Source organism: Amblyomma americanum, chromosome 1 (assembly GCF_052857255.1).
Source record: "Amblyomma americanum isolate KBUSLIRL-KWMA chromosome 1, ASM5285725v1, whole genome shotgun sequence".
Taxonomy (NCBI): Eukaryota; Metazoa; Arthropoda; class Arachnida; order Ixodida; family Ixodidae; genus Amblyomma; species Amblyomma americanum.
Genome location: NC_135497.1, coordinates 209055299 through 209081564, shown reverse-complemented (window position 1 = coordinate 209081564; position 26266 = coordinate 209055299). Strand labels below are relative to the sequence as shown.

Sequence of the window (26266 nt, the reverse complement as noted above, 5' to 3'; positions counted from 1 at the left end):
AGGATCGATGACGCTCTCGAGTGCCTCCACGGATCTCAATACTTTTCTTCCACTGATCTTCGTTCCGGTTATTGGCAAATCACCGTTGATGAGCAGGACCGCGAAAAAACAGCTTTTGTCAAACCTGACGGTTTATACCAGTTCAAAGTCATGCCGTTCGGACTTTGTAATGCACCAGCTACCTTCGAAAGGATGATGGACTCGCTCCTTCGTGGATTTAAGTGGACTATGTGTATGTGCTACCTCGACGATGATGTTGTCTTCTCGCCCACCTTTGCCTCGCACCTTGAATGTCTCAGCAGTATCCTGACTGTATTTCGTATGCCTGGGCTACAGCTCAACTCGCCCAAATGCCAATTCGGCCGCCGGTAACTCGCCATTCTTGGACATCTCCTCGACGCCTCCGGTGTACATCCTGATCCCGCTAAAATTGAAGCGGTACAACACTTTCCTCGTCCATAGTCCCAAAAGGATGTGCGCAGTTTTCTTGGGCTGTGTTCCTACTTTCACCAATTTACTCAAGATTTTTCCCTTATCGCTCGTCCCCTCACTGACCTACTGAAGACAGACACCGAGTTTACATGGGGCCCTGATCAACAAAACGAGTTTTCCACGCTTGTCCGCCTGCTGACGTCATCACCGATTCTGGCACATTTTGATCCCGCGGTCCCTACTGAACTCCGCACAGACGCCTGCGGCTACGGGATCGGAGCAGTGCTCGCACAATGCTCCCGGGGTCCAGACCGCGTCGTTGCGTATGCTAGCCGCCTGCTTTCACCTGCCGAGCGAAATTACTCGATTATCAAACGGGAGTGCCTCACCCTGGTTTGGGCTGTAGCTAAATTCCGGCCATACTTGTTTGGGCGTGCTTTTTCTGTTGTCACGGACTACCATGCCCTTTGCTGGCTGTCCTCGCTGAAAGACCCCTCCGGGCGTCTTGGCTGCTGGGCGATATGCCTTCAGGAGTATTCGTACACTGTTGTATACAAGTCTGGATGTCTTCATCAAGACGCTGACTGCCTGTCTCGGTGCCCTGTTGAGCCACCTGATCTCAGTGACACTGACAGTATCCCTTCCCTGTCTGGCATTTCGGATCTACACAACATCGCCGAGAAGCAGCGCAAGGACCGATATTTGCAAACCATCATCGAGGGCCTCAGCTCTAGAAGCTCGAAGCGCTCCCTGCGGCTCTTCGATACCAAAAATGGCATCCTCTATCGCCGCAACTTCCGTCCTGACGGGCCCTCCCACCTTCTAGTCAGTCCCCAGCAGCTGCGCTCTTCTATAATCGCAGAACTCCATGACCTGCTTGCAGCTGGACACCTTGGTGTGGCAAGAACCTACGACCGGATACGGCGCCGCTTCTTTTGGCTTGGCTTATACCGCACAGTCCAGCCTTACGTCACCACTTGCGACCTCTGTCAACGCAAGAAGAAGCCTTCGGCACCACCTCCTGGTATTCTGCACCCTATAGACATGCCCGTGGAGCCGTTCCACCGTGTAGGGCTCGACCTCCTTGGACCATTCACGACCTCGGAATCCAGAAATAGGTGGGTCGCAGTAGCCACCGACTATGCCACTCGGTACGCTATAACCCGTGCATTGCCTACGAGCTGCACGACCGATGTCGCTGACTTCCTTTTGCACAATCTTATTCTGCAACATGGTGCCCCTCGTCAATTACTCACGGACCGCGGACGCTATTTCATGTCTCGAGTTGTTGACAACATCCTGCTCTCATGTTCAACCAAGCACAAGATTACAACAGCATACCACCCGCAGACGAACGGGCTAACCAAGCGTTTGAACTGGACATTAACAGACATGTTGTCTATGTACGTCTCCCCTGACGACAAAGACTGGGATCTTACCTTTCCCTACCTTTCCCTATGTTACGTTCGCTTACAACACCTCCCGGCATGACACAACTGGTTACTCTCCGTTCTATCTCTTATATGGGAGACACGCCGTCCTGCCTTTGGACACACTTGTCCCATCCGCTGACCGTCCCGTCAACGCCTACGCCCATGACGCCATTATTCAAGCTGCAGACACTCGCCAAATCGCCCGTAGTCGGCTCCAAGCGTCCCAGCAAGCACAGAAGTCTCTGTACGAAAATCGCCATCGCCACGTCACCTACGAACCGGAGTCGCTCATTCTTCTGTGGTCTCCTTCCCGCCGCGTCAGTCTCTCTGAGAAACTTTTGTCCCCCTACCATGGCCCTGATCGTGTGGTGCGTCAGGTCAACGACGTCACGTATGAAGTTGCTCTTCATACGCGTGCATCCTCATCAAGTAGACCACCCATTGATATTGTTCACGTCATGCATCTCAAGCCCTACTACGTCGTTTCTCGACCACCGGCCTAGCGCCGAGACGGCACTCGTGCCGCCGGGAGTCATTTTACAACGAAGTGGCAGTGGAAGATGAAGTGGCCTCTCGCGTGAAAGGACGAATGAAGAAGAGGAGGTTAATGCAGCTCCCTGTTCATGTTGGTGCTCCCTACTAGGAATTCTTTATTCTAACCCCCAATACTTGTAAATAAATGTAACTAGTATTTGCCCGTAACAATATTCAAACCACCGTAAACAAGGTGTTGTAATTAATGACTGTTAATCTTCTCTACTCAGTGTTAGCTCAAGGATCAATTACAGGGTAGCGCAATGGGACCAGTTCTATATAATATTTATATTAACAATATAATAAATCTTTGCGAACTTGCATCTTACATCATTCGTGTAGATAAAGCTAGCGTTTACTTTCAACCAAATAGTATTCGTGACCTCACACTATTGGTAAATAGTTTGGTTTTATGTGGTCTAACATTCCAAAGGGTCTAACATCCCAAAGCGACTAAGGCTATGAGGGACGCTGCAGTGGAGGGCTCAAGATAATTTCAACCACCTGGGGTTCTTTAATGTGCACTGACATTGCACAGCACATCGGCCTCCAGCATTTCGCCTCCATCGAAATGCGACCGCTGTGGCCGGGATTGAATCTGTCTTTCGGGTCAGCAGCCAAGTGCCATAACCACTGAGCCACCGCGGTGGCTTTATTAGCAGATACTACACTATCAAGTATTAAAACTGCTTCTGAGGACTGAAGCCAATGGCTCCGAAATTAACATTCCCAAAACAAAAGCCATAATATTTTCACCTGTCCATAAGGTTATTTGCTGTGAGACATCAATATACGATTTGGCTCTGAACAAATAACAGTTGTAAAAGAAGCCAAAACGTTGGGAGTAACCTTTAGTAAACAGTTGAACTGGAATGTGTACATAGAACATGTGGCGGGAAACTTGGGAAGAGCTTGTGGCATGCTATGCAGGTTTAGACAGATGCTTCCAACAAACTAAACTGATGCTTCACAATGCAATCTTTGCTTCTTATATTAATTACTGCAGCCTTGTCTGGACAGACACACCTCGAACTAACATTAACAAATTGCTTCTGCTGCAGAAAAAAAGCTATTTGTCACACAGTGCATGCGCCACATAATGCTCATACACGAAACCTCTTTTCCAAGCTTAATGTACTCCCTGTACAGCATGTTTACAGGTTTAATCTTCTCACAAAATACAAACATAGTCTTGGAAGTAATAACACAGTTTTCGTTAACCTACATAACTTGCAAAGACCTTTGGAAATGACTTATTCATTCAGGAAGAGAGACTGCTGGTTATACCTTTTCATATGGCAACCACATCTCTTACACGTGCTACATTACCATATTGATTACTTGAATTTCTTCAACAATAAAATATTAACATAAATAACATGAGCAAAGGACAATGAAAAAAATACCTTATTCTAGAAAGCACATTTGACAACATTTCCTAATCAAATGGAAATTGCTTTTTATGAATGTTATGCTGCTGCTGCTTGTTAGTTGGGAGTTTTTTGGCGCAAGGGTGACTAAGGCCAAAGAAATGTTGTGCTGTAGTGTCTTTTGTCTGTCATATCTATGTGCCTTACCCAATGATGAATGCAGGAAGCAGAAAATGTTTGTGTTTATAGTGAATGTAAATTGATATCAGACATTACAACATTGATGACTGGTCAGCCACTACTACTTATATAATTTTTTTTTTCATTTTTTAGTGCTTTGTGTATCAGCACTTGGCGTTTTTTGTACCAAATATATGCATGCTCACTTTACAATCATTACTATTGCCCGTGCCAAGTAGGGGTAGGAACCTAGTCAAGTTACTATGTTAGTAGCTTTTTGTTCATGCGCTGTAATTTTTTCTGTTATTGCTTTCAATGAAAATACTAAAATAAATCTGAAATCTGAGGTGTGGGATTCTTGATCAATAAAGATATAGCTGACAAAACAGGAATTCTACAGTCTTAATGACAAGGTGGCAGCTATTGTAATCAAGCTTAATAAGAGTTAAATTTGAAGGTTCTACAATTCAACGCACCTACATCCAGTCATAATGACAAGATAGTCAAGTTCTATGAAGACGAGGAATCGGCAATAAGTAACCACACAGTGCGCTGTACTGATGGGTGACGTCAGTGCCAATGTAGACAAGAAGCAAGCAGGAAGACACGCAGTGGGGGACTATGGCACAGATTTTAGGAATAGCACGGGAGAGTTACCTATTAGTAGAGTTCACATTACAAAATCGTTTACGGATCTTGAATACCCTCTATAATAAGCAGAACTAAGAGGACTTTGAAGAGCCTGAATAGTGAGGCTAAAAATGAAATAGACTTCATATTGTGCACACATTCTGGCACTGTGCAGGATGTGGAGTTGCTTGGCAAGGTGAGATGTAGCGACCATAGGATGGTGAGGTCTTGAGTCAGCCTCGATTTGAACAAAGAACAGAGAAAACTGGTAAGCAGGATGCACATAAATGATTTAGCAGTCAGAGGGAAAGTAGAGAAATCTGGGATCTTGCTGGGAGAACAGGTATTCCACTTTAACAAAGGACGACGACCTTAATTACGAAGTGCACAAGTAGGGGGCAGGGCAGCTAGACAGGATACTGGCAAGCTCTCCCAAGAAACGAAAGACCTCATTAAGAAGCACCATAGTACGAAAGCCTCTAACCTCATAGTTATGATCGAGCTAGCATAACTGTCATGCTAATTAATAAACGTAAGAAAAATGATATAGAGAAGTATAATATGGAAAGGATCAAGCATGCTCTAAAGAAAAAAAGTAGCCTAAAAGTGGTCAAAAGGAAGTTAGTCATTAACAAAAATCAGATGTACGCCCTAAGAGACAAGGAGGGCGATGTTATTACCAACATAGATAAGATAGATAGTCGAAAAATTCTACAAAGACCTTTACAGCAGCCAAAAAGATCAGGTTGCTAATGATGAAGCCAGTTGTATGAGAAAATTAGACATCCCACAGGCAAAGAAAGAGGCGGTAGGGGGCAGGGCAGCTAGACAGGATACTGGCAAGCGGCTGGCAAGGTTGCAGGTGAGGATCAGGTAACTGCAGGTTTGTTGAAGGATGGTGGGGACATTCTGCTAGGAAAACTTGCCACTCTGCATATACAGTGTCTCTCAACCTCAAGAGTAGCAGAATCTTGGAAGATCATTAACACCATCTTAATAAAAAAAGGGATGTCAAGGACTTGAAAAATTACAGATCAAATTAGATCAACCTTAGATTTCAGTCGACCAAAGGGCAAGGTTAGCTATTGGAAAGGCTACTCGACAATACACCATATTCATACCATCAATCAAGCGACTAAGAAATGTGCAGAATATAACCAGTAGATTAAGATGAAAATAAAAAACAAAAGTGTTCCTCCAAATTGAAATCAAGTGAATTTTGTTACGAGGTATGTGAAGTAGTGGTTAGTATTTTTTTTTTCGTTCCACCTACTTCATTATTTGTCAACACAAATGAACTTTTTAAGGAATCAAATCACAAAAATTGAAAAAAATCAAATTTTAGAAAACACCATATTTGGCATCTATAGAAGCTTTTTAGTTATATGTATCCCAAAAATTTTCATTGAAAACAGCCCAGAAGTGACTTTTAAAAAATGTTTTTGTGACTGCATATAGCAAAAAAGACTGGCTGAAATCTCCGTGAAAATGCCAGTTTTCTCAGAAGTGTATTTTGATCCTACTGTCCTGCTTGTAGAAAGCAGAGCATGACAATGGCTTCACAGATCTTTTTGTACTGTGTTCCGTGATCAATTCTTAATGCAGTGACATTCCTATGTTTCCAAATTACTCTAATTTTTTTACTCTGTCACTAATTTAATTTGACGATAATGGGTGCATTATGCAAGCGTGGATATAACATTCTGTGTATAAAAAAAAATCAGGCTGCTAAAAATATTTGGAGAATATCACTGCATCAACCACTCGTTTGGGTAAAACCTAAGCGTGAATGCAGGCTCCTAATGTTTTGTTGTCAAGCCAGGCTTTCTGCAAGTTTGATATAGCAATGAAGCATATAAAATATAGAATTGCAGAAGTGTTGCTTGTTGGGCGAGTTGGTGATCCATAATAAAAGAGCAGCGCGTAACAAGACAGAACAAAAGGTCGTTCTGTGTTCCTCCTTTTTTCTTGTCTTGTTACACGCTGCTCTATTATTATTATATAAAATATACATACATATATTTTTTTATGATTACTTTAATGGCGCAAGGCCATCTGTGGCCAAAGAGCGCCATGGTACAAGTTTGTTTCGTCTACTCAAGATGGGGTCAGAGACCCATTTCCCAAGCATTTCACCCTAAAGAAGCCAAGCACCAGGCAGGGGAAAGCTTGTACCCATTGTATCACCGGTGGGTACCTGGCGGCATTGGGGATCGAACCCCGCACCTCCTGCACGCTAGGCGGATGCTCAAACGACTAGGCCACTGCTGCGTATTATATAAAATATATACAAAACTAATTAAAGTACAACCTTTGTCCGTAAAGTTCAGAGACTGAGTACATTAAAAAAAATGCATTTAACATTGAAATCATTTCTGCAGCACCCCTCCGAAAATAGTCTCCCTTGCAGTCTATACACAGCTTCCAACGGTTCTTGAGGCCTTGGAAACAGTTGGAAAACACTTCTTTTGTCAGGGCTGTCAGCTCCTTTGTTGTGGCGTCTTGAATGGCCTCCACGCTTCCCATCCAGCGACCTTTTAGGGCTCTCTTCCCACGAGGAAACAGGAAAAAAATCTCATGGGGAGAGGTCAGGCGAGTATGGCGGATGGGGAAGTACAGTAATGCTGTGCTTGGTGAGAAATTTTGTCACGCTGAGAGCAGTGTGCGGCCTTGTGTTATCGTGGAGAAGGCTCCATTGTCCAGATGCCCATAAGTCCGGGCGACGGCGTCGCAGCGCATCACGCATGTGTTGGAGCACATGGATATAAAACTCCTGATTCACCATCTGCCTTTTTGGGACAGACTCGTGGTGTATGACACTTCTGGCATCGAAAAAAACTATCAGCATCATCTCTGTTTTGGTCTTCTATCGCCGCACCTATCTCGACGCCGGAGAGCTTGTGGACGGCCATTCGGCGCTCTGCCTCTTTGTTTGAGGATCGTATTGAAAACACCATGTTTTGTCTTCAGCAATGATGCTGTCGACGAATGCAGCATCCTTCTCTGCCACGGAGAGCAAATCAGCGCTCACTGATGTCCGCGTATCCTTGAGGTCCTGTGTGAGAGAGAGCGGCACAAGTCTGGCATTCAGCTTTCGTTTCGCCAAGTTCTCACGCAAAATTTGGTGCCATGTTTTCTTACTAATGTCTTGCTGTATGATTTTCCTGATCCAAGCCACGTTGTTTTCATTCCGTGAGGTTGAAGAGCACCCTTGCCGAAACGAACCTCTTGTGCCACTCGAAAACTCACGCCCGCGAAAATGTTTCGTTGCTGTAAGCATCACGAAGGAGCTCATACGTTTATGTGGCCATCTTGCCAAGCTTCACACAGAATTTTATGTTTACACGCTGTTCGAGATGGACGTCCATCTCTCCATATTCATTCACAATAGAATGTGCAAACGACTAGTGACAACGTATCTTTCTACATGTAGTGCCATCTAGCGGCTGCCACAGCAATTAACATAAATAGCTCAGGTTAGACCGAAAAGATGGCGCTACACATATGTACCAACATTTGTTTTGGGGAATCATTTTTGGAGAAGAAAATAAACCAGTCTCAAAACTTTAAGGATAAAGGTTGTATTTTAGTAAAATTTTGTATTTAAGCATTCAAAGGACTTTCCAATAAGAATGCCAAGCATCAATGCAATACGGAAAAAAAAATTAAAAATTTCACTTTCGAAAACCGCGCCACCCCTTAAGCATTCATTGTACTACCCATTAAGCATACCAAATTTTATTGCTCTGCACCAAGAAGTAAAAATTCACTTTCAATCCCTGCGTCGCCCGTAAATATGGCTGTAAATGCTCAGGTGTGAATTAGAAAGTTGTCGAGCGCCATGAAAGTGATCTGCGCCAGGTGCTTCCTTTTTTAATTTGGTGAAAATGAAAGCCTGCGAAATTTTTGAGCCCACCATGTGACAGCAGTGGTCTGTGTGCCAGATTGCAGTGCTCTCATCTGTGACTTGCTAATGCACTGCCATATTTGCACCTTTTGCACTGGTCACTACAGAGCTTCACGGTGCTGTTCGGAAGCAGCGTACCGAAAAAGTGCGTAGTCAGTAGCAGCTGGTGCTTGTCTTGAAACCAACAGCAAAGCGAAGCCCGCTTTTGAGCAGTGCAGAAGACTAAAAGCTGGCAGCGGTTTACCGAGTCGAAGAGTATAAAAATACTCCCTCATAACGCTGATGAAGAAGCCAATATACAGTTCTTTTACAACATACTAGATGGCCTTACTTGTTCAGAAACAGCCCGGATCACACAGAACGAGACATTTTAAGCCACTGTTAATGAACAATTTGAATAGGTATAGTAAGAAAAGAGTTAAAGGCTGTCAAGTACAAGTTGCTGCAATATGTGAGTGAACAGCTTCACACTCCTGGCAAATAAGTTGCCAGTGTCAGCAATCTGCACGCTCAAAGGTTTCGTGCCATCATACTAAGTGTAGGCAACAGCACCGGTCTGGAAAAAGACCAGAAGCTGCAAAAGGTAACTGGTTAAAAAGACAACCACCTGCTTTTTCTCTTAGCTACCTTATCATCTTGATTGCTAAAATATATTCAGTCTGAACATGACACGAAAGCAAACATGTTGAATGAAAAGCATGTTGTTAGGCAAAGAAAAATACCTTTCACTAATAAAGGCCACACACAGTATTTGCCTCGAGCATCTCTCAAACATCCTGCACTCTATAAAATGCTACAACTTTACTCACCGCACTGCCATGACAGTGGTTGCCCTTTTGGCTCCAGTTAGAAGCTCCACCTGCAAACAAAAGGAATGTATTGCAGGTACAGTAGACACCCTTTTAATCTAACATTGCTATGCTGCATGAGTCAACATGACTCCTAAAAAAGTACAATAAAAACCTGTTACAGCCATAACACAAACCCAAACCAGCCTTTCAATACCTTTTTACTGGTCACAAAGCTTCTGTGGAAGCTTGATATGGGGAAAGATGCTGCTGCTGCTGGGATACCAGAGTGAATGAAAGAGCAATGAAGAGGTGCCAACACAGACAGGTGATGGCACAAGCTGCTATTTTTGCTTGCTTTTATGCATTTCTGACTGCACAGGACTCAGTCCAGTAAACCTATATGCAGACACATAGACCACATCATGGATGAGTGTACGTACCACTCCAACTAGGTCTCCTCGACCATATTCTCCCACCATTTCACGTTTTCCATCAGCCCTTGTCAGCACAGAACGTAAACGTCCACTCAGCACTATGGCTGTAGACTCTGCCTTTTCGTCTTGCCTGCAGAGGAATGCAAGACATGTACAGATCAGTATGTAGCGTGACTGATGCACCGATAGAGCTAGGATGTTACTAGGCACTTCACCCTTGCTTTTTCATGGCTACGGTTTAAGTTTTATGCTAACAGCCCACATAGAGAAGTGCCTCTTATGGCACCACAGATTTTCTAACTAAATAATGAGTGCTAGGTAGGAAAAATAAGGCACCTTGACAAGCATGCATTTACTCGTGGTATATGAAAGACAGCCCACAAAATAGTACTAGCCAGCTAGTTGTTGTGCATGCACTACTGAATTCTCTACTGTCTCTTCTGTGGACTTTTTGAAAATTCAAGATTAGAGTAAGCACAATAATTTGGCACCCCTATCAGAACCAGGCTCCTCACTTCAGAGAAATAGAACAACACATAAACCACGCAGCCCGTTCCCAATGAATGTGACAATGAACACTCACCTATAGACAGCCCGGCCAGACTCGATGTAAACCCACTCCAGGGCAAAGTCAATTTGACGCACAAAGGGCGACAACCGTTCGATGACAGATCTTGCCATGAACAGTACTGCAGTGGGATTCATGCGCAGAATCCTGCAAGAGCAAAACCAACCAAGCCCAATGCAGACTTTTCTTGAGCCAAGCATGTCGACTTAGAAGGAGAAAGGTGAGAGTGCATTTAGATACAGATTCCATTTATAATACACAGCATGTTACATCTACAAGGAATACAAAGACCTTTATTTTAAGAAGCCTGGAGGAGAATGAATTTCTTACAATTAATAGAAGCTTCAGAGCTGAATGTTTCAAGAGTGGTTCCTGAATGCATGCCACATGGATGAAATACCAAATATGAAAAAAAAAGAAATACTGAATTTGGTGCGGTGATTTTGGCTGGTTGGTAGTACATGCTTTCATGAAGAAGAAATGGCACAAACACACTCGCCTCCCTTTTACTGTCTCCTTTTCACCGCTGTTTTTTCACGGGATTTCTTGTTTGTGAAACTGAATTTGGTACTTCAACTAATGGTCCCTATATACATTTTTTAAAATATCTCTCAAGCCCTATTAGGTGAAGGCCTCAGTTCAGTAGCAATCTCAATGCTATCAGTATAATAAGAGACTGCCATATTGATATAAGAGAAAGTACAGGAGATTTTTCACCTTTTCATGTAAAATTAGTTAAGTCTTTATAGCCAACAAGATGACATCTGATTTCTATTAAGCAAAGAATCCAATGGACTACAGGCATGAAAAGACAGCCAATACAGGCAATGCCTTCTTCATTTCAAAATTCTATCTAACAAAGCTTACTTTCTACAGACAGAGAGGCCACTGCACATCAGAACTTCCATCAGAAGGCAGCTGCTAACAGAAGGCAGCTGCTAACAGCAACCAATGCATGCTAACAGCAAACATTGAGAACTTTTGACGGTTGGCTATATCTATCAATTATCTCTTCACTTCGCACCCACAATTCATGAAGTACAATACTGTGATGAATTAGGTTTTCTATGTGCCACGTTGTTGGTTACAGCCTTTGTGGGTTGATTTTAATGGAAACAACGTGTACTGTACACAGGAATATATCCAATCTTGGCAAACAGGCAATTTTTAAGTACACAATACTAATCTGTCTAGCAAATGTGAAGTTCGATGGATTTACCATTCCTGTTTCTATTTTCTCAACTACATGTTGACCCTTTTGATAAGTCAAAGAAAAATCCTAACTACAATGAAGTGCAGAGTCGTGCACTGAAATTGAAATGAAAATTTTGAAGACCACTGCATTTAAGAAACCTTAGTGATACACTTTAAAATATCTTTAAAATACAGTAAAATAGCTTAAAATGTGTATATACTTCAAAAACACTAAGCAACACTGCTCCCTTCCATTATTAATAGCTATACATCCTCAGAGTTCATTTTCCAAGTACCGTCCAGCCCCTTTATAACAAACCTGATGGTCATGCAGACTGCATTCATTGTATCCGAGGCTCGCAGCATGTAGACTTCTCATATTACAGCCAAAAATAGAAAGCCAGACACAAGTGATGTTTAGTTTTTAGAGCAGCTCATTCTGCGTGTCTGCTCAGCCTGTCACGGCACTTTCCATGGTTGCGAGCGCGGTCGTGTGCTTCTCGCCGAAACACTTGTTGCTAACAAGCTGCTTTGGGGATGCAACATAACTATCGCGGTTGAAGCATTCATGGCAGCTGGTGTGAGGTCAGCCTCCTCAACATCTTCATAATATCCTTGACAGTTAGGGAATGCTTATGCTTCATGCACTGTAGCTTCATCAGTGTATGGCTCTGTGATGTAGGTGCCATCACCTGCGCAAACCGTCATCCTAAACGACTTCATATCCGGCCAGCTTTGCATGAATGACACATTACAACAAATCCAAGAATGTCTGAACTTGTAGGTGTTTGACTGCATCCTTAGTCATTCCAGGGTGCATAAACTCTACCGCACTGAAGCAATTCATCATGCACTCCACAGCAGTCACTTCCATCCAAGCGGCTTTAATCATTTTCACTGCAGCGACAAAGAGATCCTAACCGAGATATCGGAGCCTCGTCTATAAGTTGCTACCAGAATACACTGTGGAGCGCCACCAATAGGGCCCCTAGAGTGCATGAATGATGATCATGTCGAGTGGATGGTCTTTTGCATCGCATTCGGTGACAGAAGAGCTTGATCACCGCAGTGAGTGAAGACAGCACATGGTGACAGCACAGTTGTCGAGCACAAGCAGGAGCTTCCTTTTTTTTTTTTTGCCATGCAGTGCTCGAAAAGAACAAACCACCCAGCAAACAGTTGCATGTAATTCATACTATGTGTTTCAGGGAAGACTAAGTAATTCTCAAAAATACGTTTTTTGAGGTAAAAATATGCCTTTTTCATTTTCAGCATAGTATTAGTACCAGTATTGGTGGACACCAGAAAACTGGTGATTTGTTTGAAGTAGTAAGCTGGTTAACTAATTTTTAATAATTAACTTTTTAACTATTAGAGCTGGGCACCTAGTTGTAATTAGAGATTTGTAGCTGGTCGTTAGTAATAGCCATATCAGTTTTTATAATTTTAGAAAACCCGATTACCCTTTGCACTGCGGCTTGACAAAATTTGGCTTTTTTGACTAGTTACGTGCACTGCAAAGGCTTCCTTGCCTGAATGCTTTTCGAAGGCGCATGTATTTTGGCATGATGCAGCCAAATTTTCTTGGGCCACAGCGCCGAGGATAATTGAGTTTTTGAAATTCTAAAAACTGATATGGCTATTACTAACGACTGGCTACAATAACTGCAACTAGGCACTTAACTCTAATATGTAGTTAAAAAGTTAATTATTAAAAATTAGTTAACCAGCTTACTACTTAAAACGATTCACTGGTTTTCTAGTGTCCATCAACAGCGATAATACTATGCCGCAAAAGCCATATTTTTAACACAAAAAGCCTATTTCTGAAAATTACTAAAGTCTTCTCTGAAACATCTGGAATACTGCCCTTCTAAACTAATGTCTAGTGGCGCACTTGTCAAATGATCAAAAGTCATTTGCCATCCAAGCGTTTGCGTTGGACCTGTAGTGTACAAAAACGCAGCTTGCAAAACACCTCACCCTGCGAGGCTTGCCATTAACAAACGGCAGCCGTCGGTTGCTGTGTCCATGCACGTGTACAGAAAGATGGAAATGCAAAGCTTGGTGTGCTTCATACCAGCGCAAGCGTCGCCTTCCAAGGCATGCATTTCAATGACCGCAACTGGTAAGCAGTTTTCTTTGCATTTTACGCACCATGCCTTTATTACTACTTTCTTCAGTCACCATGCTATTTCCAAAGGAGAGAGGGGATTGCGTCACAGGGCCTGGGAGGTGCTCTTTGGTCACTGCACCTGAAGGAAGAATGGGGTTTTTGACGGCGGGGCCAGGTTTGTGGCACCTCCTCATTCGCTATAATAGAGTTATGCAGCCACGCTTGCTCCTTGTATGTGAGATGCAGTACCACTGATTGCCGTAAATGTAATACATATTCTGATGGTAGCACGACCCTCATTCATGATAAGCGAGCGTTCGTTATAACTGCAGCTGTTTTAAGTGTGCTCTACACTCATACACAGCCAGTAATCATATTGACATGTCTATGCAAATACCAGGAACAAGTTTTTGTAAAAGCAGCCAAATGATACATTCATATAAAGTATACTGCCTTAAATTTTGCTATGTATTCAATAGTAAAGGCACCAAAATGCTTGTGCCAAGGAAAGTTCTCACGTGTGTGACAGCGTTGGGACAATCTATGCATTTATATCTTGCAAGAAAAGAACACTAATTTGTTACTACAACACAGTTGAATATTTATAATTCATGCTGTAAGGGGACAAAAAAATTTGAATAACAAGAGTTCAAACCAGTGACCTTGACTTGAACAAAGGGCTGCTGCATTACACTGCATTTGTAACTGCACTGGGGTGTACCAGCATGCAATGCGCTTTTCTACGCAGATGCAGCAGCCCTGCAGTAAGGGCAATTGATGTATCTGTAGTAACCCCTAATACGTGCGAGCATTATGCCAGCACCACTCGGCCAATGTTTCCTCTGACCACCATATAAACTGGTCCCCCCATGACGGGGTCAGGAAAAGAAAGGGCAGAGGGAATTGGAAAGCAGGAATGAACATAACATGCCTCGAAAGGGTGCATTGATGGCAAATGGTTACGAATGGTAATGGCAAATCGTGCATGCATTTGGCACTGTTGATATGTGGTAAGCGCGAGCTCAAGGTAGTCACATGGTCAGCTGCCACAGTAACTACTGCAAGGCTGCTTGCTGTCTGGCAGGAGGCAAGCCACTGCACTGTCGTGCTTTACCAGCAAAGGCAGGTTGCCAGCATGTCATGTTCACATTCACTGTTCCATATGCTCATGCATTCGAATTACTGGAATGCTTTCCCTCAATAGAACCCTAGCAATTCTTATGCAAAAGAAATAGCAGTGCGAATAAACCAGAAGTTCAAATTATGTTTGAATGAATTCACAAGGTTCCACTGTAAACCTTTGCTGCTGATGCCATTACGTACTACAGTCCACTAGTAAGCCCTAATAACATTCATTATGTGCATACTCCATAATACTGCCACCAATGTAGCAATGCTGCAGCAGCCCTTCCTAGTCCGAACACTCTTTGTGAACGGTTCTTTCCTGATAAAGGTTAAATGAATCTGCTCTCGCATGTGCAAGTCTACCCACTCTAGACCGAGCCAAAAGCATAGTAGCACTCACTCATAGCACTGGGTGGATGTCAGGAAGGCGACTCTCGATAACACCTTTGCTCTTCGTGTGAAGATGGGAGATTCACCTGTCAGCACTTCCAATGCACCCGTGATGTCGCCCACATGAGCGATATACAGCATGTCCTGCAAAACATGCAACCCTGTTCACCACCCACTCTTCCAGCCAGGCTGCTTCTGGTGCTATGTACACATGCTTGCATGCCTTGACACTCCAGCCCTTGCTGAAGAGTCCTCACCAGAGCAATGACTCAAGGTGACGTAGCAAACACACCATAATCAAAAATTAAACTCCAACTGCTTCATGCATAAATCACCATGAAATTGAAATATGCCTGACTATACTCAGTACTCATAGTCTGGAATAAAACCCAACATAATTTCTAGATCATTACTTCCCAGCAGCAGAGCATGCCAACAGATATGGTATGCTATGATGTAGGGTTTAATATCCTAAAGCTGCATATGGGCCATGAGAGATGCTGTCATGGAGGGCTCTAGAATAATTTTGACCATCTGCGGTTGTTTAATGTGCACTGACAACACACAGCACAGAGACATTTTTGCATTTTGCTTCCATCGAATATTACATATATTTTTCACTGAATGCAATTATTTTATTAAAAGACTGGAGGGGAGATTTAAGCTCTGCCTTAAGAGTATTACATGGTAGCGTTACTGGGTTAATGCCCATATATGCGGAATTGGACATTCTCAACTTTACATTCATAGATCGCTGGGAGTCATCGTACCACTCCTGGCACAGTGGTGCAGCGGTTAAGCGATGCGCCACTGCCCTGCTATGGCAGGCGTTGCCATCGGTGGGGCTCGTGAGACCCAAGTTGCCAACGTCACGCAAGCAATCATTAACTTCACTTTTACCTGCCACAGTGGTCAGTTTGCTCACAATCCGGTGGGCAGGTTGTGATGACGCCACACGGTCATGTGATTTAGGTAGCCCATCTAGGCTGCTCCGGTTGTGAGGCTTCAAGCGGTCGATGCTGGACAATTTTTTTCCGACATGAAGATACTAACAATCTCGCATTTAAAAATGTAGCCAAAATATCAGCATACAAAGTAAAGTTTACTGCTGCTACTACTGCATGATTCTGCCTCTCCCTGCCTTATTCGATACAAAGTAAAGTTTACTGCTGCTACTACTGCATGATTCTGCCTCTCCCTGCCTTATTCGATATCTGGCAGGCCTTATGGTTGTGATAAATTATGCTGATGACGAGTAAAATAAAAATGTATGCAATACATGCTTCTTTTCAAAGCTGAGTTTTGTGAAAAAAAATATGTGATGTACTGCGTTAGCAGTATCAAGAGATTTTCAAGGCCCAGAAAGGGTGCCTTAGTTTATTCAGTATGGCGTGCTATGGAGGATTGCTTCTGGTGCAGCCTATGCAGTTGTTTCAAAATTCCATGATAAACTCGCGCTTGTTTGTAGATGATGACGAACTGTGTTAGTTGGTCATTCGTTGCTCGACGATGTAAAAGGACTAAATGGCTGGTGTGAATACGGAGAGGTGGGCAGTAGAAGTGCATTTTGGAGAGAATTTAAAATCGTACAATAGCATTGACATTGGAGCCTTGTACAATGGATGAATAATGAAACTAGAAGCACAATTTTTGGCATTCAGCCCAACAGGTAAGCAAGACTCAGCGACGGTCATGCAGCTGGAGCAGAAAAGCTAAAAGCATTCCCACTGTCACATGACTGTTGAATCTGCCCTTGTTTTTTTTTTTTTCGTGGTCATAAATTTTAATGAATATGCTCGTTAAGATACAAATATAGGTTTTTAATTGCATACACAGGCGGAAAGCGAGGACAATGTGAGATCGAGTTTTCCGGGCATTATTATCTGAGCAACCGCATTTTGTTTCTGCTTGTTTGTAAGCAGTGGATGGAAGGCACGTAATGAACGTATGGCCACTGTGATATAACCTTTTCGTCCAGTTCTATTCGGTTATCACCATCTGCCCATTTGAGTGCATGTTTCCAGTCACAGTGAAGGTGGCTAAAATTTCCGGAGCCCTTCACTATGGCGTTCCTCATAGCCCGAGCCGCTTTGGGACGTTAAACCCCCATAGACCATAACAAAATGGAATTATAGTAAATCATCATATCAACCCCCGGCCCCTGCCCGTGTTGGAAATAAATCACCACACACTTGCCGCTGTGACAAGGCCTGCCATTACAGGGATATTCATACACTTAACTCCTTGAGGTTCTGTTAGTGGTGTGTGCTTGGCGACGATTGTTAACAAACAGTGCCTCATACTTACACAGGCCAACGGAAATCATATCTTCAGAAATATAAACCCGGTGCCTGATAAAAACTGCACTGTCGTAGTACTGCAAGCACTCCACTAAACAGTGTGCAAACTTCCTGTCCCCATGCTCTCTATATTGTTGGCGTCAGACAACTTTCACAATGACACTTCCCGCCTCTTGTATCGCATCAGTACGCAAACATCCATGTAACAGAGCTCCTATAAATTATTTTTACGCCAGAACTCTGACAACATCACCTGCGTGTGCCAGCCATGGTGCCGGCCAACCACTCATGCAAAGGGGCTAACGACATGGTTCCGCATGCCGATCCTTCTTGGGCTAGTTCGCGGTGCCACCGCAGCATGGCATCAATTAGGTTAAAATTGCCAATTGTCCACATTTCCACAAAAGCACACTGTTGTGGGCATGGTGACTGGAGGCTAGTGTGGGCGGAGGGAAGAGCAAAGCAGTGCAAGAAGGAAAGGCTAGCAGTAGAGGACAAAGGGAGAGGAAGAAGAGCACTGCAATAGTGCCTCTAGTGGGAGCGCGACGAACTAGCACTCATGTTGAAGCAGTCAAAGCGAACAGAGGAGTGCGAGAGAAAAAGGAAGAGGAGGCGCACAGCAATGGCATGAAATCTGAAAGACTCAAATAAAAGGAGAGTCTTAAAGGGGCTCTGAAGCACCTTCCGAGGAGAGCGCATCAACTCTCTCAATCACTACATTCTCTCGTCATAAACACCTGAGCTAAAAATTAGTATACTTCAACACGCGGCAGAGAACCCACAACCACGCGCAAAAGTTTCAAGCCCTTTCCGGCGACTTTTTCATTCTAACACCCTCCTCCGTCGTATGTTCCTGCGTATACCAGTTCAGAGATGGCTATTGATTACATTCTTTCAGATGTCACGCAGCTGTGAAGGGCCGCATACGGGAGGCCCCGACATTGCTGAAAAGAACTAACCAGGCGACCAGTAGTGCCCAAGACATTTTCCCTGCCTTCAAATTTATTGACCCAGACATGTCGGCGAAGACGGTGGTGGGGAAGGCGGCGGCCGATGCAGAAGACAGATGTGCAAAGACCGCCAGACGGCTAAAGAGGAGAGGCTGCGCGCGGTGCCCTACGCAACCGCAGTCTTCCCTGCAATTTGCGCCGTGCTTCCCCCCCCCCCCCCCCCCCCCCCCCCCCGGCGCGCGGAGACGGGTTCGTTTGTGCGTTTGTGTGTGCAGGCCGACAGGCGAACTTACTAGCAGCGGACACGACGGGCTGCGTAATGGCTCGAGGTGGCGGAGGAGGTCGGCGGCTGGCACCGGACGGACTGACTGCAGAGAAGCGTCGCCCTCCGAGGGACACCTGATCCCCTTCGACCCATCCCCAACGGCGCCATCGGCCTTCCCGTCGTAACAGCCGCGGATTCCTAGAAGTTTGGCGGGTGCCTTTGATCGGCTGTGTGAGCAGCGACGACGAAAAACCGTTGGGCGAGGATTACCCAGAGAGAGAGAAAGGGAATCTCCGGAGAGACGCGGCGGGGCCAGGGAGACAAAGGAAGGAGTCGAGCAGAGACAGGCGAGGCGAACGGACGCAAGATATCGTGCTGGTCTATAGTCAGCGAAGCCGGACCTCAGCGTCCGTAGCAAACTGACCGCCAGCCGAAACGCCCAAGAGTCCTATGGCCTCGACCCGTCACAGCACCGCCAGCCGAGAGATGCCGGGAAGAGAGGCAGACCCCGGGAGAGCTGAAGCAGCCGCGGCCCGCCGACGCGAGACGATTGGAGTGGAGCCCCGATCTGCCGGACCTACAACCAGAGGCTCCTGAAAGCCAGCGGTGAGCGGACCATCAGTTTCGCCTTCAGGCAGAGAAGAATAAATAATGTTTTGCCGGGTTACCGCCTTGTTGGCTCATTTCTCCTCGCTTCAGCAGGACCCGTAGATTCTGTGACTGACCCCCGACAGGTGGGAACGTCACAAGTGGTGGCAGCGGTGGGATTTTGCTGAAGTTGTGGTGCGAGACCGTTCACCCTCGTACCCGAGGAGAAAGGGGCCAACATGTCGCTACAGGAATCACCGAGTCTTCACGAAGGGGTGATAGGAGCAAATCAGATGCTGTTGGGAGCTGTGATTCCATTGTTCACGGGGAACGACAACGGTCCCAAATTAAGGGATTTTCTCCAAATTTTAGAGCAGGTTGGTACTCTGGGCGGATGGCAGGAGAAACAGTTAATCGGGATGGCGCGGTGCAAGATGGTCGGGGCGGCTCTAGACTTTGCGTGGTTGGATGAAGAGGTGGCCGGCGTGACTTCGTATAGATCGTTTAAAGCGCTCGCGCTGAAGCGATTTGATACTGAGCCGGCGTACAGGAAGTTTGAGAAGTTTCTGAGCGCAAGGCAGAAAGCTGGTGAGAATGTGCGCTCGTTCGCGAGCCGACTGCGTAAGCTCGGGGTGGAGGCCTTCGGGGACGTTGATGGCGATGAGGCGTCGAAAAGTTAAGTGAGACGCGAAATCCTTAAGGAACAGCTGACCTCTATTTTCCTGAATGGGCTCCGCGATCCGGTGAGGAGATTTTCTCTGTCACATGATCCCAAGACATTCGAAGAGGCGGTGGAGGTAGCGTCTAGAGAAGAGCTGTTAGAGGAAGCGACCCGCACGAACACCGCTATTGTCCGACGTGTAGAAAGCGGGGAAGAGATGAGTGAGCTTAGTGAACGTCTAGATCGGCTGGAGAAGCTGCTCGTAAAGCGCATTCGGATACGTGAAGAGCCTCCATCCAGGTAGACGGGAAAATTCAATCGACACGTCGAAACAGGCGTGTGCTTCTCGTGCGGCAGGTCCGGGCATACCTCACGTTGTTGTCGTATGCGTCAGGTATCGCGCGGGCGCATTCCAGATCACACGGCCTGTTACGAGCGGCGTACTGAAGAAGGCAAGGGCAGCCGTGAAGCTGTTGAGGAAAGAAATAGAACCTCTACTGACGGCCATCATGAGCGAGGGCGTTCAGAAGCGGTAGTGAGCCTATGCGCGGGCAAAGCAGAACGGCTGAGCGAGGCAAGGGAGAGCAATCGCCATGCAGATGCGCTTAGCAGCGCGGCGGACGCCAGAGTAATCGATGTTCCCCCTGCGAGTGAGCGAACCCGCCTGTACAAGGAGCAAAGGAAAGATCCGTCTGTCCTAAAATTGATAAACGTGTGCAACAGCTCAGAAGGGAAAGAGTCGGTTTTTTATCATTTGGACTCTTGTGGTGTACTCCATTACAGAGACAAAGCGCACGGGGCCGCAGACAGAGCTGTTGTCCCTTTGCAAATGAGAAGGGAAGTTGTGAGGTTATGCCATGATATGGAAGGCGGAGGACATTTAGGCTTTCAAAAGACCCGTCGGGCAGTTAGCAAAGGCTATTTCTGGCATGGACTGAGACAGGATGTGGCAGAACACTGTAGAAACTGCCAGTGGAGAAAGACACCGAGGGTTAAAGAATTGCATGGACCACCTCCTGATTTTACGTAACATTTTCGTGGGCAGCATGACGTAAGGGGAGTCTGTGAGTTGCTGCGATCATTGAACAATGAGAATGACTCACTGGCTACACATTCTCGTCTTAGTAGCAAAATTTTGTCTCTGAGCTGTCATGCATGAATGACTGGTGATTTACAATAAGAGCGGACCTGGATTTGTTGTTTTGTTTGGTTATATTAATTTGATCTGCCTGACGGAGTTACTGGCCCGTTCATAACGTGGTGCTTTGAAAGATGGAATTGAGAACTCTGTTACGAACAGTGTGCTGTGAGAGTGACGTGAATGTAAAATTTTCGTAGAAAATTTCTTTGTAAGAAGAGGGGGTTGTGAAGGGCCGCATACGGGAGGCCCCGACATTGCTGAAAAGAACTAACCAGGCGACCAGTAGTGCCCAAGACATTTTCCCTGCCTTCAAATTTATTGACCCAGACATGTCGGCGAAGACGGTGGTGGGGAAGGCGGCGGCCGATGCAGAAGACAGATGTGCAAAGACCGCCAGACGGCTAAAAAGGAGAGGCTGCGCGCGGTGCCCTACGCAACCGCAGTCTTCCCTGCGGTTGGCGCCGTGCCCCCCCCCCCCCCCCCCCCCCCCCGGCGCGCGGAGACGGGTTCGTTTGTGCATTTGTGTGTGCAGGCCGACAGGCGAACTTACTAGCAGCGGACACGACGGGCTGCGTAATGGCTCGAGGTGGCAGAGGAGGTCGGCGGCTGGCACCGGACGGACTGACTGCAGAGAAGCGTCGCCCTCCGAGGGACACCTGATCCCCTTCGACCCATCCCCAACGGCGCCATCGGCCTTCCCGTCGTAACAGCCGCGGATTCCTAGAAGTTTGGCGGGTGCCTTTGATCGGCTGTGTGAGCAGCGACGACGAAAAACCGTTGGGCGAGGATTACCCAGAGAGAGAGAAAGGGAATCTCCGGAGAGACGCGGCGGGGCCAGGGAGACAAAGGAAGGAGTCGAGCAGAGACAGGCGAGGCGAACGGACGCAAGATATCGTGCTGGTCTATAGTCAGCGAAGCCGGACCTCAGCGTCCGTAGCAAACTGACCGCCAGCCGAAACGCCCAAGAGTCCTATGGCCTCGACCCGTCACAGCACCGCCAGCCGAGAGATGCCGGGAAGAGAGGCAGACCCCGGGAGAGCTGAAGCAGCCGCGGCCCGCCGACGCGAGATGATTGGAGTGGAGCCCCAATCTGCCGGACCTACAACCAGAGGCTCCTGAAAGCCAGCGGTGAGCGGACCATCAGTTTCGCCTTCAGGCAGAGAAGAATAAATAATGTTTTGCCGGGTTACCGCCTTGTTGGCTCATTTCTCCTCGCTTCAGCAGGACCCGTAGATTCTGTGACTGACCCCCGACAGGTGGGAACGTCACACAGCTACCATGGCCGCGGCCATGGTAGCTGCAGCTCCGGCGGGTCGGGAAGCTTCGCCCCCCGAAGGTGTGGCCAGCGGATGAGCGCTGACCTTCCAGCGTGCAAAAAGTGACAAGAGAAGAGGGAAAGGCGCAAAGACGCTGAAGTTCAAATTTTGACTACAGATAACTCAGCTTCTGCAAAGCGCAATAAAAATTCTTGCTGGACATTATTCGTGAAGGGGGGTGCTATAACATTCCAGGCATACTGCAACTTTATTACAGCCCCTTTCAGAGCCCCTTTAAGAGTGGATTTTAAAAAACTAAAATTAAATTCGAACTGCTGATGCAAAAATGCTGCGTCACATTGTACGATCCCCTGTAAATCGTTTTAAAAATCTGCATTCATACTCAATTCGCAGCCGACTTTCATTATTGTATTTGCTTCTCAATCAAAAATCCAATACAGTCGCCAACAAATTTTTCGGACTTGGCGGGACCCAGAAAATGGTCTGAATAATCTAACAATCCGAAAAATCGGTGAACGACACTTTGGAGATGCTTAAGCTGCGCCTTAAAAGTGAAGTGCGACAGCATTCCCTCATGGTCGAGCACCCATTGATGTAGCTGGCATATCAGCAAACAGAGAAGGTGCAGACTCAGAAGAAAGCCCCACAGTAGTAGACGTTACCAGCTCCATCACACATGCATATTAGGAGCAAGCAAACCCGTGTTCTTTGTACCATCCACATGATGGCATCACTCCGCACTGCTCCAAGAGGCCACTGTGTGCAACGGAAACTTTAGACTCTGCTTCCTCAAGGACGAACAGTGACGTCACACTCACTTAAAGCGCTCCTGGTGGCTTCCACAAGAAGTGGAAAGCTTGCGCAAGGCCTCCACTGCTGCTGTTCCTGGGATTTTTCCTGCACTAACAACGCGACAGAGCTGGGGCAGTTTAGACTGTGGTGACAATGGCGACGACGGCTCCCTAACGCTAAACATATCATTCTGTGAAAAACCGGCTTTAAAAATCGCGATCTTTGCCGCTTCCCCTGTTCAGCTTGCAGGCTATAATATTAGACTGTATCCGAGCCACAGTCATGCTTTCGTCATGTCGTCGGCCTAAAAAATAAACTTCCGGTTGAAAAACGATGGCCGTAGCATTGCTAGCATCACTTTTAGTCCGAAAAATCTAACTTTTGAACTCCACAGAGTCCGAAATATCAGTGGTGAAAATGTACACTTTCCAATGAGATGCCTGACGGTCCCTCAAGGAAGTCTGAAATATCGACAAGTCTGAATTATTGGAGTCCGAAAAATCGGTAAGCAACTGCATTTGCACACCCCTTTGTGTTTTCTGATCTGAAACACCTTATTAAGGTATCCCTTGCACTTAAAATTGGCTCATTTAATTAATGTAACGTTGCTCAAATGGGATAAACAGCCAGAGTACAGTGGTAAGGCAAATGTCCGCCACTTGCACATGACAAAGGACTACAGAGTTCCTTGTTATAATTGATACATAGGTGCAATATACACAATCCCACTAACATGCGGCAAATTGTACTCGGGTCAGACAGGCTGATGTATCCATGATAGGGCAAAGAGGAAATTAGGAATATTTGCCATCTGCAAATGTTTGCTGACCAAGTGTATCACAAGTGGCTTTTCAGCCTCTTTCAGAAACGTTATGCTAATTGGACGAGCCAATTCCAGGTGCAAGTGAGAGATAAGAGGCATTTCTGATGAGGAAACATGGTAGTGACCAATTAATCTGCATATATTCTATGTTCTTGATGGACAAAGAAAATCTCTACTTGGACGACAGGTTTTAGCATGACAGATCAGGTGATGTGGGCAGCTGCTAAATATGTTTATAAATAATATGGCACGGTATGGTAAGTGGGATTTGATATCCCAAAGCTGCATGCAGGCTGTGAAAGACACAGGGGTGAAGGGTCTTCAGATTAATTCTGACCCCAAGGTGACATGGGTGCTGTTACATTTCACCTTACTGAAATGTGGCTGCCGCGATTGGGACCTGATCCTCTGATTTTGCGCCCAGCAGTGAAGTGTCTTAACTACTGTGCCCTCATTGCAGGTATCCGGTTAAGTATAAACCGTTTGATGTATTGGCACTTACACACCTCTTGAATATAGTATATGCAAGATGTGTGGGTGCTTTACTGTCCAGTGTTTTCGGCCGATATAAGACGGCTGAAGTCCAGCACTGTCCAGTCAACTTTTCTTCCTGCTAGCCATCCATTCTTAGTGAGCTGTTAAATTTGTGTCATCTTCTGCAATCACGTTCACAAGCAAAGGGTGCATGCTGCATGAAAAAATGCTGTGCTTAGTAGCTTATCACATCACAGCTGACAGTGCAGATAGTGCGGCACTGGGCACTGGTTTTAAATGCTACATGGAGCATGTCACCATGGCAGCTGCTGCTGGAGAAAGCTTTGCAGTGGCTGTACAGTTGGTAATGAAGTAGTGAGTTTGAAATCACATCCAACACTATTTACTGAAATGTTATGTTGAATGATTGTCACAGCCTCTTTAAACAACATAAGCTGCAGTATTAACACGACCTTGATGTCATCAGCCTATGCCACTCAAAACGACCATTGCAAGTTTTGTTCCCACTATGAAAAAAGAAACAACATACAGATAATTCCAGAATGACAAAAAAAAAATGCTGGAAAGTAGCATCCACCTCACCTGTTTGCCAATGTGCATTAAAGTTGTGCACATGCACAAATATGCCAAGAAGAAAAAGACGCATGCAGCTGCTGAGTACGTACATCAGAGTCCTTGGCAGAAGTCTTCTGGGAGACAGCCACGTAGCCAGACAGAATGAAAACCAAGGAGGCCGGCTCACCCGAGTCCTCCTTGCTCAGGTACTCCCCTGGCTGGTACTCCTTCACTGACACCATATTTCGAATCATTTCCTCGTCCTGCAAGGTAACAGAGTTACCGAATAAAAAATGGTTTGACAATAGTGATTAAATATCTGTGGAGGTATACATCAAACTTCACAGAGAATACTTTATGCAACAAAGACAAAAGCAATGCGGAACCATTCGATGTAACAATGATAGACTTCAAGCTTATAACACAGGTGAAGAAGAATAATAGGCTGGAAAAAAACTAACAGCTTTTGCTGACCTAATTTGTCCAGTATATTTATGTTCCTTCTATTTAGAACTGTAAAAACCTGTGGGTAATGCGGACTCGCATACAGTTAAACCTGAATATATCAAAACATAACAGTACACGATTTTTCATTACATCCAGGTTTTCATTACATGCAGTTTTTGTGTGAGGACTCGAAGGAATAATAAAGATGGGAAACCAAAATAAAAATCAATATAAGTGAAATCATCATGAAAATGTTCACAGTAAACCCCATGCTACCTGAAGTCAAATGTGGAGAAACATTTCATGATCATGCGGATAGAGTGACTGCGGCAACAGCCACCCGAACCTCTGCTGCGGCTTGCAGAACACCGCTACGGGTGGGGAGAGTGGGGGAGGTGGGAGAGTCGGCAGAGTTGGAAGCACACCGACTGGGCTAGAGGAGAACACCTGCCTCTTCCTGCATGTTTACGCTCTAGGTCTGCCCGCTAACATTTCTCTAAGAAACGGACTCTACTCCTCGCGCAGCCAGCGCTCTCCACTGTCCCTGCTCCTGAAACGTAGTTGTAGTTCTCAGATGGTGGTCAAATGTAGAGGGGAATCCCACAAGGTGGAGTAGATTTGTAATAAGGGTGTAATTACTCATTGGCATCCAACCGAGCAGAGCCATATGGCTACAAAGGAAAGCTATACAGATTTCATGGAAACGCCTTCGTCCTACCATTTGTTAGCCATCCTGGTTAGCTCAGTTCGTAGAGCTACTGCTCTGGTGAAGTGGTGGTCCCTGGTTCGAACCCCAGACCAGGATGAATTTTTCTTTAACTACGAAGTTTCTGTGGAAGCTGTATAGCTTTCCTTAATAGCCGTATGG

General features: G+C 45.7%; 1 protein-coding gene across 16 annotated transcripts in view; it reads right to left on the bottom strand.

Annotated features, from left to right (window-relative positions):
• Nucleotides 1-26266, bottom strand: part of sws (patatin like phospholipase domain containing sws) — a 152020-nt gene that overhangs the window by 89629 nt on the left and 36125 nt on the right. For all 16 annotated transcript variants that reach the window (XR_013311053.1, XR_013311054.1, XR_013311052.1 and 13 more), the window contains 5 exons: nucleotides 25062-25214; nucleotides 15115-15248; nucleotides 10295-10426; nucleotides 9718-9841; nucleotides 9296-9345 (listed from right to left, as the gene is read on the bottom strand). Coding sequence is in view for 11 of the 16 variants with exons in the window: in XM_077648357.1 (XP_077504483.1) it covers nucleotides 9296-9345; nucleotides 9718-9841; nucleotides 10295-10426; nucleotides 15115-15248; nucleotides 25062-25214 (593 nt within the window). In the remaining 5 variants the exon portion in view is untranslated. The remainder of the gene's footprint in view (nucleotides 1-9295; nucleotides 9346-9717; nucleotides 9842-10294; nucleotides 10427-15114; nucleotides 15249-25061; nucleotides 25215-26266) is intronic.